This window comes from Gavialis gangeticus, unplaced genomic scaffold, assembly GCF_001723915.1.
Source record: "Gavialis gangeticus isolate Ggan-Ray unplaced genomic scaffold, GavGan_comp1, whole genome shotgun sequence".
NCBI lineage: Eukaryota > Metazoa > Chordata > Crocodylia > Gavialidae > Gavialis > Gavialis gangeticus.
The window spans coordinates 7113084-7129703 of NW_017729013.1; the positions used below are offsets into that span (position 1 = coordinate 7113084).

Sequence of the window (16620 nt, forward strand, 5' to 3'; positions counted from 1 at the left end):
GCCCTGCACGCGCTCAGCCTGCGCCGCCTCGCCCAGTCCTCGGCCCCGTCGGGGTGCGAGCCCGCCGCGCTCGGCCGCTCCCAGGTGCGGGACGCCCCTGCAGGCCCGAGGGGCCGGCCCCTTCCCCTCCCAGGGCTGGCGAGTCTGCCTGGGCTCCTGGGAAACAAATGTCCCAGCTCGCGCCCGGCTCTGACGTGAACTCGGTTCGTGAACGTTGCACGCGGCGCTCTCGAAGGACCCTGCCCGGCTGCGCGGTGTTTCGTTGGGGCGCCGAGTTTTAACTCCCCGCTTCCCTTCCCAGACGCTGGTCTGCATCAACCCGCCCCTCTTCGATGTCTTTCAAACGCTGCTCAGCCCCACGCAGCACCATGTGGCTCTTGTCGGCCCCAAGGGAATGATGGTCCTGGAGCTGCCCAAGCGCTGGGGGAAGAACTCTGAATTTGAAGGGGGGAAAGCCACGGTCAACTGCAGGTAGGCGACGCTTTCAGTGCGGGACGCCCCGGCTGTCCTGGTGCCTTTCACGTGTAGAGCAGCCGACATGGGAGCAGAGTGCGATAGAGCTGGAGTGTGCGGGAGAGCTCGGCGCGACCCCGGCGTGAGGGGGATACAGCACATGCTCTGAGCTGAGCTGAAAGCCCATTGGGGTACTGAGAAATGAGCCTCCACAAATGCAACAGAGACCCACCCACTAAAGCTTCGTAGTTTTCTCTTTGGACGCAGTAGTAGTAGTGGGGATGAGATCCTATTTCTAATGGGCATGGTATTTGAATCACAAAGCGATGTAGGAGAATCGCTGTACTGTATTGGAGCAGCAGTCCCTCTTATCTGCCATCTCAGGGTAGCCGATAAAAGGGACTGCAGTCCAGCGAAATAAAAGTCGAAGACCTGAGCTACTTGGCCTCTCAGGTAAATTCACTGACAAATTGCGTATTTGTTGAATCCAGTTTAACCTGGTCTGATATTGGTCAGGTCAGTGAGCAGTGCAAGAGAATTTGCTAGAGATAGTTATGTCCCCAGGGAAAATTTCTTGTGACGTAGGATGATGGACCAAATGCCGCAAATCCCATTTGCTACTTGTTGGTAATCTTAACACCCACACAGACATAAACAAGCATCTCTTAATGCCTTGGAGACAACCAGAGGGGAAACTTACCCATTGTCTTGGTAGGCTGATTTCTTTTTGGCAGAAAACAAAGCACTTTATCATGAGCAAATGAATTAGAACTTCACCATTCACTAGGACCAAACTTGCTCTGTAAGAGCAGAGGAGGAAAATCCCAGGCCCTTCACGTATTTGTGTGGAGGCTGTGAAACAGGTTGTCACTCACTGAAACGTTTGCACAGGGGTGTTTTTGTATAGTTGAATCTCTGGGGTACAGCTCTGCTGCTGCTGTTTTCTTAGCTGACCGGTTGAGTTGTTTCTGGCTGGTAATTCTTTTGGGAGGTTAAAATGTCGCTTCTACCTGTGTTTTGTGATCCTGATAGCATGATGGCGTACATTGTTTTAATTATCATATCACACATTCTTTGAAACCCTTCTGGTCATGGTTAGTACAAAACACATGGCCACTCCACTCCTGATCAGTAAATGGGTACATGGGTATACACCCTTTGCTTCTGACGTGCACAGTCTTTCTCTGCTCTCAGTCAGAATTTCGTTTCCTCAAGGTGTGCAAGGACAGGCTGTCTCTTTTTTTTGGAGTAAAAGCTGCAAACAATTGCATCTAGTTGAAGATTTCAGGGTCTAGTACCCTGGGTTTTTCCTTCAGACCTTCCCTGTTCTATTTGTGCAATTGCTTTTTAATCTTCACCTCTGGGTGGTGAATACGTGGGCAGGAATAGATTAAACCAACATCTAGTTAGACATTGCTGTCAAATGTACAAATTAACTGGGGGAAAAAAGTCACAGCAACCATTGTTTTCAAACAAAAGTGACAAATGACTGTTGTAGTAGTTCCATCAGCTTTAAATACTACACAGCCAACATCCCATAGGAACTTAAATCAGTCTTCCTTTTCCCCAGGGTAAAAGCCATTTAATTTTTGACTGCTTTTTATACATGTTATAAATGGCTGTTTTTTATTACAGCACCGTTCCTATTGCTGAAAGGTTCTTCACTAGCTCAGCATCCCTCACTTTAAAATATGCTGCCTGGTATCCCAGCGAGTCATTGGAGCCTCATGTTGTGCTGTTGACTTCAGATAACACTATAAGGTTAGCTTGTTTCTATTTGTTCTCCCTTTTTTGGCATAAATATACTTACTGGAATTACAGCATAAAAATACAGTGAAAGAAGTTTAACCTGTATTTGCATCAGCAGGGACTTGCATGGAACACTAGTGACCGAATGACCTGTTTGTTCTTTCTTCTAGGATTTATAGTCTGAAAGTGCCTCAGACACCTGTGAAGGTGATTGCTCTTTCAGAGGCTGAGGAGGAGACCTCGGTAGTCAATAAAGGGTATGAACAATTTAACATTCTCTTACCAAGGTATGCTCACCAAGGTACCAAATGGGAAATTGACTGGTGACAGGGTAGTGTAAATACTGTGATGTGGTAACTTAATGCCAGGGCACTTGTTGCCCCCCTCCTGCCATGGCTGATCTCACTTTCCCCTTCCTCTGCTCCATGCTGGCTGGACTCCCACCCCAGCATTCTAGAGCCAGCTGAGGACTGCACTGTCCAGATGCCTGTTTGCAACAAAAGAGGATTTACGTAAAGCAGTACAGCTGAAAACGGGGCCAAGAGAGGCTTCTGGGGAAGAACCTTTTTCTTTACTTGTTTCTGGCCTGGTTGAAGGGACAAAATTTGATGTCCACTGTCTTAAACCATAGATTAGCATCACACTGATGGCACCAAGGCATTCTCACCCTTCTTGAATACTATGCAGATAAGTATTTTGGAGATGAAATGTTACTAGGCACAGGGGAGGAAGATGTTCCTTGAAACAACCAATCAGAGCCTCTGTTTCTAACATGATCCCAGGGGCTCCATTGAGAAGAGCAGAGCGCCTGTGCTGGGGTATCTACTGCGGAAGGGGCACTGTCTGGCAAAGGTCTGATCCAAAAGGCTGAAAGCATAACTGCATTAATCCAACAGGAAGTGCCACTTAATATGAGGGGAAGTGCTTTTGCATGGACAGTCGCTACTGACTATAACTTTGGGTCCATTTGTCTCCCACTTCTAGGAGAGCCTATAGAGCATCACTGGGAGAGACTGCAGTGGCGTTTGATTTTGGGCCAATTACATCTGTTCCAAAGAATGTGGTTGGGCCACGAGGGAAAGAGGAAGTGTTGGCATATCCCTTGTACATATTGTATGAAAATGGGGAGACCTTCCTTACATACGTTAACCTCCTACAAAGGTAGGGTCCAAAAGTCAAATAGAAAACTTTGCTGCTTGGCCTTTATATAGCACTCGTCTGTTTGTACCAGGTCTCATTCAGATTGACTCCAGTTGGGAATGGGTTATCTCCTAGGGCAGCCCAAATTGTGTGGCTGGAATAGCTGGCCTACACACTTGAGTTTGTACAACCATGAAGGTAATAGGTCTAGTTGCTTGGTTGAGGCAGCTACAATAGCTAAGGGATGCAACAGGGTTAAATTTGGGATAAAAAAAAATCAGCTGCTCTAAGTATTAACTCTGTTACAAGTTACACATATTATGTAATTCACTGGTAAATTGCACAATGAATTTAGACGGGCCACATGTGCGAAGTAATTATCATGCCATAAAAATGTCCATCTAACTATAAAAAGAGCCAAACAGTCACAAAGTTAGCGCTTGAAAATGTGACAACTTTATAGCTGGTTTCTCTTCAGTTTTAACTGGAGCATGTGGCAGGGCTCTGACACCTTGGGAAGTTCCAGCCTGTCTTGATGAAGCTGGTGTGCCAGTGCTTCACGGAACCAAAACTCTTTTGTCATCTTTGGGAAGTTGAGCCTGTGTGTCTTTGGAGATGCAAAAATAGAAATTTAGTCTCTATGAAAAAGGTTAAACTGGATTCAACAGATAAGCAGTTTGTCAGTGAATTTACTCAGAGCTATGTAGGGGAAGTAGCTCAGGCCCTTGACTTTCATTTCACTGGACTGCAGGTTGGGTTGCCAGACTTAGAATCGTAAAATAGTAGGGCTGGAAGGGACCTCAGGAGATCAATGAGTCCAACCCTCTGCCCAAGGTATGATCACTCCCGAGTGAAACGACATGGAAAAATGGGTCTGTTCTATTACCTCTTGTGTGTTGATTTTTTTTTTTTTTTTTTTCCAGTTCCCCCAGGGGTTTTTTGGGGGGGGTTTTTTTTTTTCCTCTTTTGTGTTGATTTTTTTTTTTTTTTTTCCAGTTCCTCAGAGGGTTATTGTGGGAGGTATTTGATCTTGCATAGTCACTTACAAAAGTACTCGCATGTCCTCATTTCAGCTCTGGAAACCTTGGTAAGCTGTTGGGTCCACTGCCCATGCACCCGGCAGCTGAAGACAACTATGGCTATGACGCATGTGCTGTTCTCTGCCTGCCCTGTGTGCCCAACATCTTGGTGATCGCTACTGAATCAGGGATGCTCTATCACTGTGTGGTGCTGGAGGGAGAAGAGGACGATGAGCAGACAGTATGGCTTTTTTCCCCCTAATAGCAGGAATGTAGTGCTGGTTTCTCTGGTGTTCTGCTTTCTGTCCCAGGCCCCGGTTGTCAGAAGCCCCTGACGGTCACCTGCAGGGAGGTGGCCGAGTGACATAAATCAAGCAGTGAGTCATCTGTGCCAAGGCGCCTCAGACTTTTGATCCTTTTGTTCTTCAGTGTTTCATAGTAGCTAGGGTCAGGAGGGACCTGATCAGATCATCTAGCCTGACCCCCTGCCATAGGCAGGAATGAGTGCTGGGTTCACAAGACCCCAGACAGGTGATCATCCAACCTCCTTTTGAATTTGCCCAACATAGAGGCGAGGACCACTTCCCTGGGAAGCTGGTTCCAGATTCTGGCCACCCTAACTGTAAAATATTGCCTCCTGATCTCTAACCTAAACTTATTCTCCATCAGCTTATTACCATTGTTCCTCGTCACCCCAGGTCTTCCTATTTGCTGATGATCTCCCCTGATGAGTTTGTAGACAGCCACCAGGCTCCTCTTGCTGAGGTTGAACAGGTGCAGGTCCCTCAGTCTCTCCTCGCAGGGCCTGTCCTGCTGCCTTCGCAACAAACGGGTAGCCCTCCTCTGAACCCTCTCCAGGCTGGCCACATTCTTTTGAAAGTGTGGTGCCCAGTACTGGACGCAGTACTCCAACTGCAGCCCGACCAATGTTGCATAGAGGGGGAGTATCACCTCTCTGGAGAGGCTTGAGATGCATCTTTGGATGCGTGACAAGGTATGGCTGGCCTTGCTGGCTGCAGTCTGGCATTGGTGGCTCATGTTCATCTTGGAGTCAGTAGTGACCCCAAGATCCCTTTCCGCCTCTGTGTTTTCAAGAGGGGAACTCCCCAGCCTGTATGTATGCTCTGGATTCTCTCTCCCAAGGTGCAGCACCCTGCATTTATCTACATTGAACACCATCCTGTTTTCATTTGCCCACTTTTGTAGTCTGTCTAAATCTAGTTGTAGCCTGTCTCTCCCTTCAAGTGTGTCCATCTCGCCCCACATCTTAGTGGCATCAGCAAACTTGGACAATGTGCTTTCAACCTCCTCGTCCAAGTCGCCGATGAAGATGTTAAACAGTGTTACCTAGGAGTCTCTCTGCAGCTGGGGATGTCTATCTGATTCTAAAGGAGAGCTTTAAAGTAAAAATTTTGGGGATGGATGAGGTGGAGAGAGGAACATCTTGGCTTCAAACTACGGCTTGATTTTAGTTTAAAAGTGAAACATGTCCATGTTGGCCCTGCGGTGATCAAACCAATACAGAGTTGCCAATAGAATCATCAGGCATGTTCGCCCTTCTGTTTAAAATGCTTGAAGGATCTTGGTTGCACTAAGTCACCATTTCTCCTCTACCCCACACTGGCGCACTTGCTGAAAAGGCGTCTTACTGAAGAGTTGAAATGCTTTTTACAGTCGGAAAAGTCTTGGGACCCAAGATCTGACCTGATCCCTTCTCTGTACGTGTTTGAATGCGTTGAGTTGGAACTTGCACTGAAACTGGCGTCGGGGGAAGAGGAGGAGCCTGTGGAATCGGATTTCTCTTGCCCAATTAAACTACACAGAGGTAGGGCTGTTGTTCAGCAATAGTGTTCACGTTATTTCAGTAGCTGGATTTGTTAAGTAAAACTTGATCTTATCATTGGTCTCTTCTGGAGCTATTGCTTGGTGGCTAAAGCGTTGAAGTGGTGGAAAATCCATAAAGTTGTTAACAGGGTTCAGGTAACAACGTGGACACAGTTCACGTTTGTTGTGAGCCTTGTTTTTTACTACTATTTAAAAAGAGGCACTCCCTTGAAATGCTAAGAAACTGGTCTTCATGAATGTTGTAGCCATTGATGCCTGCTGTTTGTTTCATTGTTCTAGGATGCAGCGTGGTCTTGTAGACTTGCACATTTTGGCACCAACTCTTCCTATAGGTGGGAGGGAAGAAGGATCGCCATTTCCTTCCTCTGTAGAGCAGAGGGTTACTGTGGAAGGGAGTCTGAATTTTCCTGGAGCTAAACCCCAGACTAGAAGGTTGGGCTGAAAGCAGGAAGGGGGCTGGGTAGCTCCTGCAATACCAGCATTAGTGCTGAGTAGCTGAAGAGCCCCCTTGAATAGAGTGCTACATGTGGATTTTCCGTGTGTTCTAGATCTGTGGGTAATAAATGTGATCTGCTTAATTTTCAGATCCCAAATGCCCCAGTAGGTACCACTGCACACATGAAGCTGGGGTGCACAGTGTTGGGCTAACCTGGATTAATAAACTTCACAAATTCCTTGGCTCTGGTGAGTAGTTAAAGTGTCTTGTAGGAAGGAGAAGGTGTTTGCCCTTCAGGCTTCTTTCCTTTGTGGAGGTCACTGGCTGTCAGCAAACAGTCTCCAGCATCTGCATGCCTGGTATTGCCTAGGGCAGGGGTTGTCAACCAAGGGCACACATACCCCTGGGGGTACTTGGAGGCCCCAGGGGTACACGGCAGCGGCGCAAAGAAGCAGGGGTACTTGGGAAGCACTGCCGCCACCACGTGCCTGCGCTGCTCGGGCCGTCACTGCTTCACGTTTGGCCACTGCCCCCACCCTCCCTCCGCTCCATGTCCAGAAGGGGGTACCCACGAGAAGTACTCTCCTTAAAAAAGGTTGAAAACCTCTAGCCTAGGGTATGCGTATATCTCGCAGCTGCTTCTCTGTAAGTGGTCAGCAGTGCCAAACCTCATCGAGGGGAATGGTGCTGAGTGTGTTCTCTTTGCAGATGAAGAAGATAAAGACAGTTTACTAGAACTTGGAGCAGAACAGAAGTGCTTTGTAGAGCACATTCTCTGCACAAAGCCATTGCCATGCAGGTAAGAACTCACTACTATCCCTTCTCCCTTTGCCCTCCAAGTAAGTAAATGGTCTCTGAATTTACTCTTAGCTCCCCTCTAACTAAATTAAGTTACGAACTTAACCAAAATAAAAGGGGTAAGCACAAATAATTAAGCTCCTGCTGTCAGGCCCTAGTATCGTAAGGCTGAGAGTTAGGTTGGAACCAGATAGTTTCTGGTAGTGTGTGATCCCCAATCTTCCAAATGGCAAAAGTGGTAACATTGCCACCATCACGAGGGAGAGAATGTGAATGCAGTTTTGTTAATAGCAGCAACATGCATACAGCTCTTGTGGAGTGTTGAACACCAACCAGCCAACAGAAACATTTCAGGTACCCTAACTTTCAAGGTATCATTTGCTGGACAAAACCATTGTGCTGTATGATATCAGCTGCATCTTTGCATGCTGCCATGAGCTGCCTAGCTTTGTAGGCACAACAAGGCCAATTACTTATTTCCATGAGAAAAGTTGGGATTGCCAGCTGTATAGAGTACTTTTAATTAACATAGCCTTTTGTGCACTTTAACTTGTATAAGAAACATCCTAGTTTAAGACCAATGTGTTTTGCTAAGTAGATTAAAGTAGAGAAACACCACAGTCAGGTTAGAGTCTTAGTGTACTGACAAAAGCTGTTTCAGTGAATTTGCATTATAATCTCTTCTCCCCTCCAGGCAGCCTGCTCCAATTAGAGGATTCTGGATAGTCTCTGACATCTTGGGGCCTACAATGATCTGCATCACCAGCACCTATGAATGCATCACGAGGCCTCTTCTGTATGTGCTTCTTGTTTAATTGGATTAGCACTCGTGCTTTTTTTGCCTCTCTCAAACTCATGTAATGGAAACTCTACTTACCTAAATGACTTGATAGTGTCCTAGACTTGCTTTACGTAAAGCTTCTGTTCTTTGGACCATTTTGATGAGACATTTGGCAACTGGAACAATTCCAGGCTGAGCTGACACCTTTCCTTCTATGAGTTACTCCAGAGGAAGAAGTAAGATAAGGGTTCAGGAGGCATTGAGGAAGAAGAAGGATAAATCTAAAATGCCCTCAGTGCTTTTGGTGGTATTGAATTGCTTTGGTAGGGCTAAGAGAGGCATTAGCAAGGGCTTAGGGATGCTGGGTGGGGTGGAAATCAACTACATTTCATGGTAGCTTTTGCCTGGTAAAGAATCTTAAAGCACCCTACAGCCACCAAGCACCATAATTTGAGGCAGCGTAGATTTAATTGTCAGATGCTGCAGTTGGAAGCTTAGTTTGAAGCTTATGGACTTAAGCTTACATGGAGAGAAAAGGCATTCTTAGGAGAATACTGCCAAGGTACTGGGTATTAAGTAGTGCTCCCTAAAGCAACACAAGGTAAGATAAAGCTGCTTAATTTATATCATACCTTAAAAGGGGAGAAAAATTCCTGCCAGACCATTAGGTTCTGGTGGTATGTTGGTGAATCAAAATCATTCTGTTTCATGTCAAGAGACAGGCATTTCCCTAATGTTAAGAGCTTTTCCTTCTGCGCCATTTCTATCTGTGTTTTGCTCTGGCAGAAGCACAGTCCATCCAGCATCCCCACCGCTGCTCTGCACCCGGGAGGACAACGAACCAACAGTCTCGCCTCTCCGCATCCTGGCAGAATCACACCATTCATTTGAGGAGCACATCCAAAGCATCTTGCAGCGGAGCGCTGCCAACCCATTGCTTTTGAAGTACATGCAATTTCCTGTATGAGACAAAGAGGGAGGAGGGTATTTAAAAGAAGGGATCCTCTGTTTAGGGGAGGTGGGCGTCTCCAGTGGATTGAAGTCCATGTGGAGTGCCTCCCACTCTGCTCTTCTGGGAGGACTTCCTCCAGGGATTTTAAGTAGTGGGAGTGCATATAATCCAGCTGCCCTTGTTTGTTTTTAGATCTGCTGATAAAGATGCAGCTCCTCCCCCAGAAGAATGCCTGCAGCTCCTCAGCAGAGCCATCCAGGTTTTCAGGGAAGAATACATACTGAAGCAGGATCTGGCAAAGGAAGAGATCCAGCAGAGGTAAAATGGCTTCATAAAGCATTACATGTTTGAAACTTGGCCCTGTGTAATGTATTCAGGGGAAATATTATCACAGGCTTATAACGCTAGACCCTTAACTGGGTGGTCAGTCACATGAGCCCTGCAGCTGAGGATGATGTCATCTAGAGAGAGAGTGCATTTTAACACGATTGAGAATAGTTAATAAAGCTTGGCTCTAAATGTACTGGAGCTGATGGATATTAGATTAGAGCTGGGCCTCTGCTTGGCTTAGCAAAGCATTTCCCTTTGGCTGTAGGTATGCAGAATAAATCTGCCTCCATGCTTGGAGCCTTCCAATAACCTTTTGCCTATGACAAAAATGTTATTGTACCTACCCTGGAAAACTCTTCCATATCCCTTGTCCCATCGTTTTTGATCCTGCTTTTAAGCTCCTGAGTGTGGCTTCTGTTTGTTTCTCTAAATCTCTATAGAGATTTGAGTTACAGAAGAACTGGCTGTCTTGGAAGTACATTTGATTCAGCTTTACCCTTTTTTTGGCAGAGTGAAGTTACTGTGGGCCCAGAAAAAGAAACAACTGGAAGATCTTAATTACTGTCGAGAGGAAAGGTGAGTGCAGCCTGTTTATGTAGCAGTGTTATTTCAGTCAAAGCCAGCAGCTTTTATATTTGAACAGTCCTTTCTGAAGCATTCAGATTCCTAGGGTAAGCGTCTAGCTGGAACTGAATACATTTAAACCTCTGTGGACTATCATAGCAAGGTATCAGGGTCATAGGTTTCAATCCAGCCCAGTTCTTAAAGGCTTCTCGTGCCTCCTCCATATAAAACTTAATCAAGATGTTTTGCATAATCCTGAAGTAAATAGACTTTCTTGCCTAAAGGAAAAGTCTGCGGGAAATGGCCGAACGCTTGGCTGACAAGTATGAAGAAGCCAAAGAAAAACAAGAAGATATTATGAACAGGTAAGCACAAAGAGTGGCTAGTTCCCCCAGCAAATCAGATCAAAGTGTGACCCTTCAGCAGCAGCTGCAGAGTCAAAGTAACAAGCAGGTGCCAAATCTTTTAGCCTGGTATTGAAAGCCCATGGTATTAGTGGCTGCACCTAATGGATGATGACAGTGTTGAGGATAGAGAGAGCCTCTTCAGAAAACAACAGTAATGTTGACGTACATCAGACTAGCAGGCTGAAAGAACTAGACCCTAATTTGACTGAAATCTTTTAGTTAATATAATGCCTAAAGTCCCAAAAAATCCCTCATGAACCAGTCTAGTACATAGGGTAACTAACATCTATGCACTAATGTTTGTGAGTCTCTGTTAAGGATGAAGAAAGTGCTACGTAGTTTTCACACTCAGCTTCCAGTTTTGTCAGACAGCGAGAAGGAGATGAAGAAAGAATTGCAGGCAATACATGATCAGCTGCAGCAGTTGGGAAGTGCTATCAAACAGGTGAGACTGAGCTGGCACCAAGACTTGGAAGAGGCTCAAAGTGATGAACTACTATAATCTCCGTCCTTGGAGGTTTTTAAGACCTGGCTGGACAAAGCCTAGGGAGGGATGATCTAATTGGGGACAGTCCTGCTTTGAGCAGCTGGTTGGACTAGATGACCTCCTGAGGTCCCTTCCAAACCTAATCTCCTATGACAGACCAGTTGTCAGTGCTGCTCATAGGCCTAAGTTTGTGCTTGAGCTCCTGCTGCTCAGTTCCTCTACCCATCTGAAACGGTGACTCCTGAGCATACAGAAAATACTGAGGAGTCCATTACTTTGTGTGCTATTTCTAGGTGAAAATGAAAAAGGATTACCAGCAAAGAAAGATGGAAAAGGGGACCAGTCCACGACAACCTAGTATCACCCTCAGTGCCTACCAGAGTAAATGCATCCAGTCTATTCTGAAAGAAGAGTAAGTTAGTTTTCTTTTCAGGCCTGCCTCCTTGTATTCCCACCACTGATGATCCCAGTTTCTGATATGTCCAAACAACAAGGTGTTTTGGACTCCATTAGAGTAGATGTGAAGATTGATACTTAAGGATTAATACCCTCAAGAGCTGAGTTAAGTCCTTACAATTAGCTCAGGATATAATTTGATCTGTGGTACTTGAGATGCTCCCAAAACATTCTCTCTGACCAGCTAGGGCTGCTTTGGAGGCCAAGCTCTGACTTCATTTAAACATACTTTTGTGCCAATAACAGCCCAACTTGTTTAAGTACATACCAAAGTTGAGTCCCTTTTCTCTGAGCTGCTGTAATCTGTGTTGCAGGCCCACTCTATGGACTGTCACATCCTATGCTTAGTAGTTTGGAGTTAAAAATACCCCTTCTTTGTGAGCTTGCAACTGAAACAAGATTTACTCTACCCATCCCCTCATGATTTCTGCAGTCTCTAACTCAGCATTTTTCTTTTGCAGGGGAGAGCACATAAGAGAAATGGTGAAACAGATCAATGACATCAGAAGCCATGTGAATTTCTAGTGGGCCAATAAGCAGTCCCACAGCAGAAAGCCTGAAGAGTTTTAGTTTTGAGCTGTCTTGGCTCCTACTATTCCTTGCTATGTCAATTTCTCATTATTTAACAAGTGTTATATACCAGGTTTTACTCATTTTGTAAAGACTGATATTGAATAAAATGCTTTTGATAAGATTCTTTGCAGGCTAGATTTCTGCTTCTGGAGGGAAGAATATCTTGTCAAGCCCAAGTGAAGTTGTGTATGAGCTTAATATTCACAGGTAGCCTGCCAGTGTAGGCACAGCAGTATTTAGGCAGGGGAACTACACCTGCTTCAGCAAAGGCAGCTCCAGCAGCACATGCTATAAGGCACCACATTTCCCTCTTCCCAGAGCTTGGCAGGAAGCGGAGCAGAAAAACCAGCAGAGTGCACACACTTCGGCAGCTTTTTTTTCTTTTAATTTTGAACACTTTCTTCATAAGGACACACCTTCAAATACAGTTAACAAAATGGTTACATTGGAATTCTGGAGACAGCAGAATTCTACATCCACAATCGCGCAGGACACCAACGGCTTGGGTCGCTGGAATGCAGTAATAGCTTCCAAACACTCAGTTTGCCAAGATATGGCTCAGGCTGACTTAGAATTTAAAAGCCAATTGTATGGGACTGCAAATGTGGGCGATTTCTTCCCCCTCCCCTAAAACAATGATCTGGTCAAGCTAAGTTTTGAAAAGTAGTACTGCACTACTAGGACAATGGCACAATATGAAGTGCCAAAATAAAGCCTTAAGGATAGGAGGGCTGCAATTCACTGCTAGGTAACAAGGTTACCAGACATGCTGCAAAGAACACTTTTGTACAGATTAAGACTATACAAGTAGAGGGAACACTTACAAAACTTGGGGGGTTTTTCCTCTCTTACAGTCTGCACAGACCAAAGTCCCAGTTTTCTAAACCAGTAAGTATGTTTTTGCATCCTAGGTGGCGATATGACATGTTAAAGCTAATAAAAGTAAGAGATCAGAAACTGATGGTACATATAATCATCACCCTCCCCATATCAAGCCTAAAAGCTTCTCAAACTAGTTAAGGGCAGTTTCTCTCCTACACTCCCAATTACAAAGTGAGCAGCACCCCCTTACATGCCTGAGGTGGATATGTGCGCTTTATAGGGACAGGAGTCCTTTGAATGCAGTCTCCAGAAGGCTTCTCTGTGCAACTGTGCTGCAGAACAAACGAGCTGCCCCTCTCAAAGCTGTGCCTTATAGTCCTCATTTCTAAGTCACCTTCAGATATAGGGGCTCACTAGTTTGCCAACCCAGCCTTCTCCAAAGTTAATGCCCAGAAGTGCTGTCAGTCACTATTTTTCCTTTTGCCAAGCCAGCACCCTGAGCCGAGTCAGGTCTTCAAGAACTCTTGCAATGGTCATGTTTTCAGAGCCACTTTAGCCATGCTTCTCACACAGTGAAATAAACTGGAATTGGTATTGCTAGCTGAACAGCCTGCTGGTGCAAGTGCTACATTCTACTTTTAAAAGCTGAATGTAGGAGATTGGTCAAACTAGGGAATGGGAAAGCCTTTTGAAATAAAAAAGGTAAGAATGGGGAATACGTTAGTCATTCCTATCCCATGTGATAAGTTAAAGCTGGAGGTTGCTGCACTGAACTCACTACACAGAATCAAAGCAAGTACATCCATCATTCACCACCCTTTGTGCTACGTTTTCCTTTCAGTGCCCTCCCTCCATGCTCACCTGAAAATCAAAACCATAATGCAGCCTCTCAGGCTATAAAATGTAATACACCAACATGCATACTCATGCACATGTTCTTTCTGTCATTTCAACATCAGTTGCTACCAAAGCTTTGAATGATCACTAACAGATCACCCACGTACCACTTCTAGGCTACAGGAAAACATCTTGCAGCTGCAATCCAACACCACACCAATGCACAGCTACATAAAATATACTGCATGAAAGCCACATCACTCCCTATTGATCAAAGCAGTATAAACAATACTTGGTCATGAGATAAGGCTGAATGGTGGCTGTTCAATAGTAAGTATGGAGGGAGAAGATATGGCTCAGAAAAGGAGGTAGGGGAGGTTGAGAAAGGAAAGTGGCAGTGGTTTGAAGCGTGTTCCATGACTAAAAGCTGCTTTCCTTGCTTTATCCAAATAGTGGAAGGTACAAAGAGGTACCAACCTTAACTCAACTCCCAGTTTCTTGCATCAGGTTATTATTGAGTGTGTTTCTTGAAATAAAGTGTTCAATTTGCTGCAGAGCTATGTTGAAGTAGTTTAGTCCAGGTCTTGTAAAGCAGCAGGCTCCTTAATGCTCCACTGCAGAAGTTAGGTACAAGAAAGATGTTGGAGTTAGTTTAGGAGAACGGGGAACAATCTCTTGCCTTTACTGCTAATAAAGGCCCAGCAGTTCAAGTGCACATGCACACAACAGTGCATGTACGTTTTAGGAAGCTATGGGTGCTAATAAATAAGATTTGGTGTCAAAAAGTTAGCAGCGGGCAGCAGCTCCCGTCAGGCCACAATCAGCAAGGAATTCTGGCTACTTACTTGAGATGTTAGATTTCATTTTTAAGCACACTGTCAAAACATGACAGGCAACACTCTTACTGCCTGTCAGATTGGCTTATTCCTGAACTGGGTCAGGGGATGTGGGATGGTAGGGGAAATAAGTTAATAACACGGGCAAAGCATTAGCCACGTGTGCTTCATCTGGGGTTCTTTAAGGCAGTCCCCTTTTCAAAACCAATCAGTCCTTGTTTTAGTTTAGCAGAGTGGCTCTGGCTTTGGGTGGGGGTGTTTAAAGTGTGTGTATGGGGGGTGTTTAAAAGTCAGACCAAAATAGTAATTGCACGCACAAAAATTGGAGGGCATTTTCTTTCTCTAGCTTTCCCTTTACCTTGTAAATTTTACTGCTTTGGAGATTATAAAAGAGAAGCAACAGGTTAAAGCAAAAAGCATTACCCCCACTAACCTTTACACTACAAAAGCAGATCAATCCATTTAACCCCTCTTCCTCTAGGTAGGGAATTCGGTTCTAAATCAGGGGCCATGTTCAGATATTCAGGCTGCAACGCTGCTTGTAATCAACAAAGGATGGTACCTAAACCACAGCCAGCTGACCTTAGCGCATAGAATTCCACTAACTACAGGAATGTTCATGTTAAACACCATACATCTGGGTAACAAGAAACCCATGCCAACACTTGGAGACTCACAACATGGTCATCCTTCTGCTGTCTGCTGTTGTGTTGCATAGCGTTACTTGAACGTATAATTACAGAAACAAGTAACAGTGTGGTTTAGGAGTATTTCCTTTGCTTTAAGCAATACCAGGCTGCCATATTGGTAACAGATGCACTGGACTTTTGAAACCTGAACCTACACAATACAGCTCACGCTGCATTTGTAGTCCGATACAGAATGTAACTGGTGTTTCATGTAGCATTCACCTAACTTGCATGGGGGGGGGGGAGAAAGGGGGGGGCAGGGAAATCAGGCTATTTTAAAGCACAATCTTCTGCCCTTTTTACAAAGTTGTATAAAAGCTAGTAGTTCATGCATGGTGCTGTGCACTGCAGTGGAGAAGAGTTGTGTAAAGCTCACTGCACTGACAGTGCACAGAATTTTCCTACTAATCTTACCACTTACAAGGGACTAGTAAAATTGTTCAGGTTTAGAGTTAAAAAAGCATCTGCTGACTTAACTCTGTACAAAGAGGTACCAAACAGTGCAGTTGTTGTGCTTTTCTTGAACCCCAGAATTTAACGTGGAATTCAAAGGAACTGAATGTCTCATTACTCATTCATTTTTTTGGATTAGCTTTTTACCTGCTCATGAGATATGCAGCTCACTCATAGTCATCACATTTCAACAGTATTCAGATTCTTCAGCACAAGGGCAATGGTTAAAAAAAAAACCCAAAAACCAAAAAAAGCACTGAGTTTGGAAAGAAAATCAATATCCAGTGTCCTGCTAATAAATTCATATTTTAATATAAAATATTCATACAGCATACTACACTTCATTCTCTCTGCTAGCGGAATACTGTTACTGACTATTCAAACAGAAAATTGTCAACCACTCTGCTCTTCAAGGAGTTTTGAGGGACATTATGGTTTCCAGCAGCTATTCTGATCACAGTATTTTGGGAGAGGGGAATAGGTTCCAGAAATCTACATTAGGTTAGAGAAGTTGGCCAAAAGGGAAAAGTTTTTCAGGATGTGAGGACTGATCCCACTTACAGTGGAACACAAACACTGCACCCATTAGTGTTCCCATTAGAGAGTTCTCTTCTAGCCTGCAATCTCCCTGGTGCTCTCTTCCTGCCCTGTACAAAACCTTTTCCCCTCGAGAAACAACTCAGTCATTGCTCCCCTCTGTTGTCTTCTGCTCTTTCAGTTAGAGTTAAATAATAATTAATGTTGCTATAAAGATGAGTTAAAAACCCCAGACGCAGCCTCGGAGCTCTGCCCCTCAGGGTGTCATGTTTCAGGAAGCTGATTAATGTCTGTCAGTTTTGTGTCATTCAGGATCGCCCGGATTCTCTCCAAGGAATCTGCCTGCCGGATCCGTTCCAACTGCACCTAAGAAAACAACAAATACAATATGTCCAATACGGTGCATCTGGAACCACAGAGCAACAGAGCTTGGTTCTACCCCAGCTATTCCTTTCC

At 44.9% G+C, this 16620-nt stretch overlaps 2 protein-coding genes across 2 annotated transcripts in view; one reads left to right on the plus strand and one right to left on the minus strand.

Moving 5' to 3' along the window:
• The first annotated feature begins 152 nt into the window (after positions 1-152).
• NUP88 (nucleoporin 88) lies at positions 153-12114 on the plus strand. The gene is made up of 17 exons (XM_019511437.1): positions 153-203; positions 302-471; positions 2089-2214; positions 2373-2459; positions 3187-3363; positions 4416-4602; positions 6036-6186; positions 6792-6890; positions 7351-7441; positions 8135-8236; positions 9008-9166; positions 9366-9491; positions 10014-10079; positions 10352-10432; positions 10793-10919; positions 11255-11373; positions 11879-12114. Exons 1-17 carry the CDS (start codon positions 168-170, stop codon positions 11940-11942), a joined length of 1968 nt encoding a protein of 655 aa, XP_019366982.1. The 5' UTR covers positions 153-167; the 3' UTR covers positions 11943-12114.
• A 713-nt stretch (positions 12115-12827) lies between these two features.
• Positions 12828-16620, minus strand: part of RABEP1 (rabaptin, RAB GTPase binding effector protein 1) — a 148592-nt gene continuing 144799 nt past the window's right edge. The window contains exon 18 of the mRNA XM_019511438.1: positions 12828-16530. Within this exon, the coding sequence (XP_019366983.1) occupies positions 16429-16530 (102 nt within the window). The 3' untranslated portion in view covers positions 12828-16428. The remainder of the gene's footprint in view (positions 16531-16620) is intronic.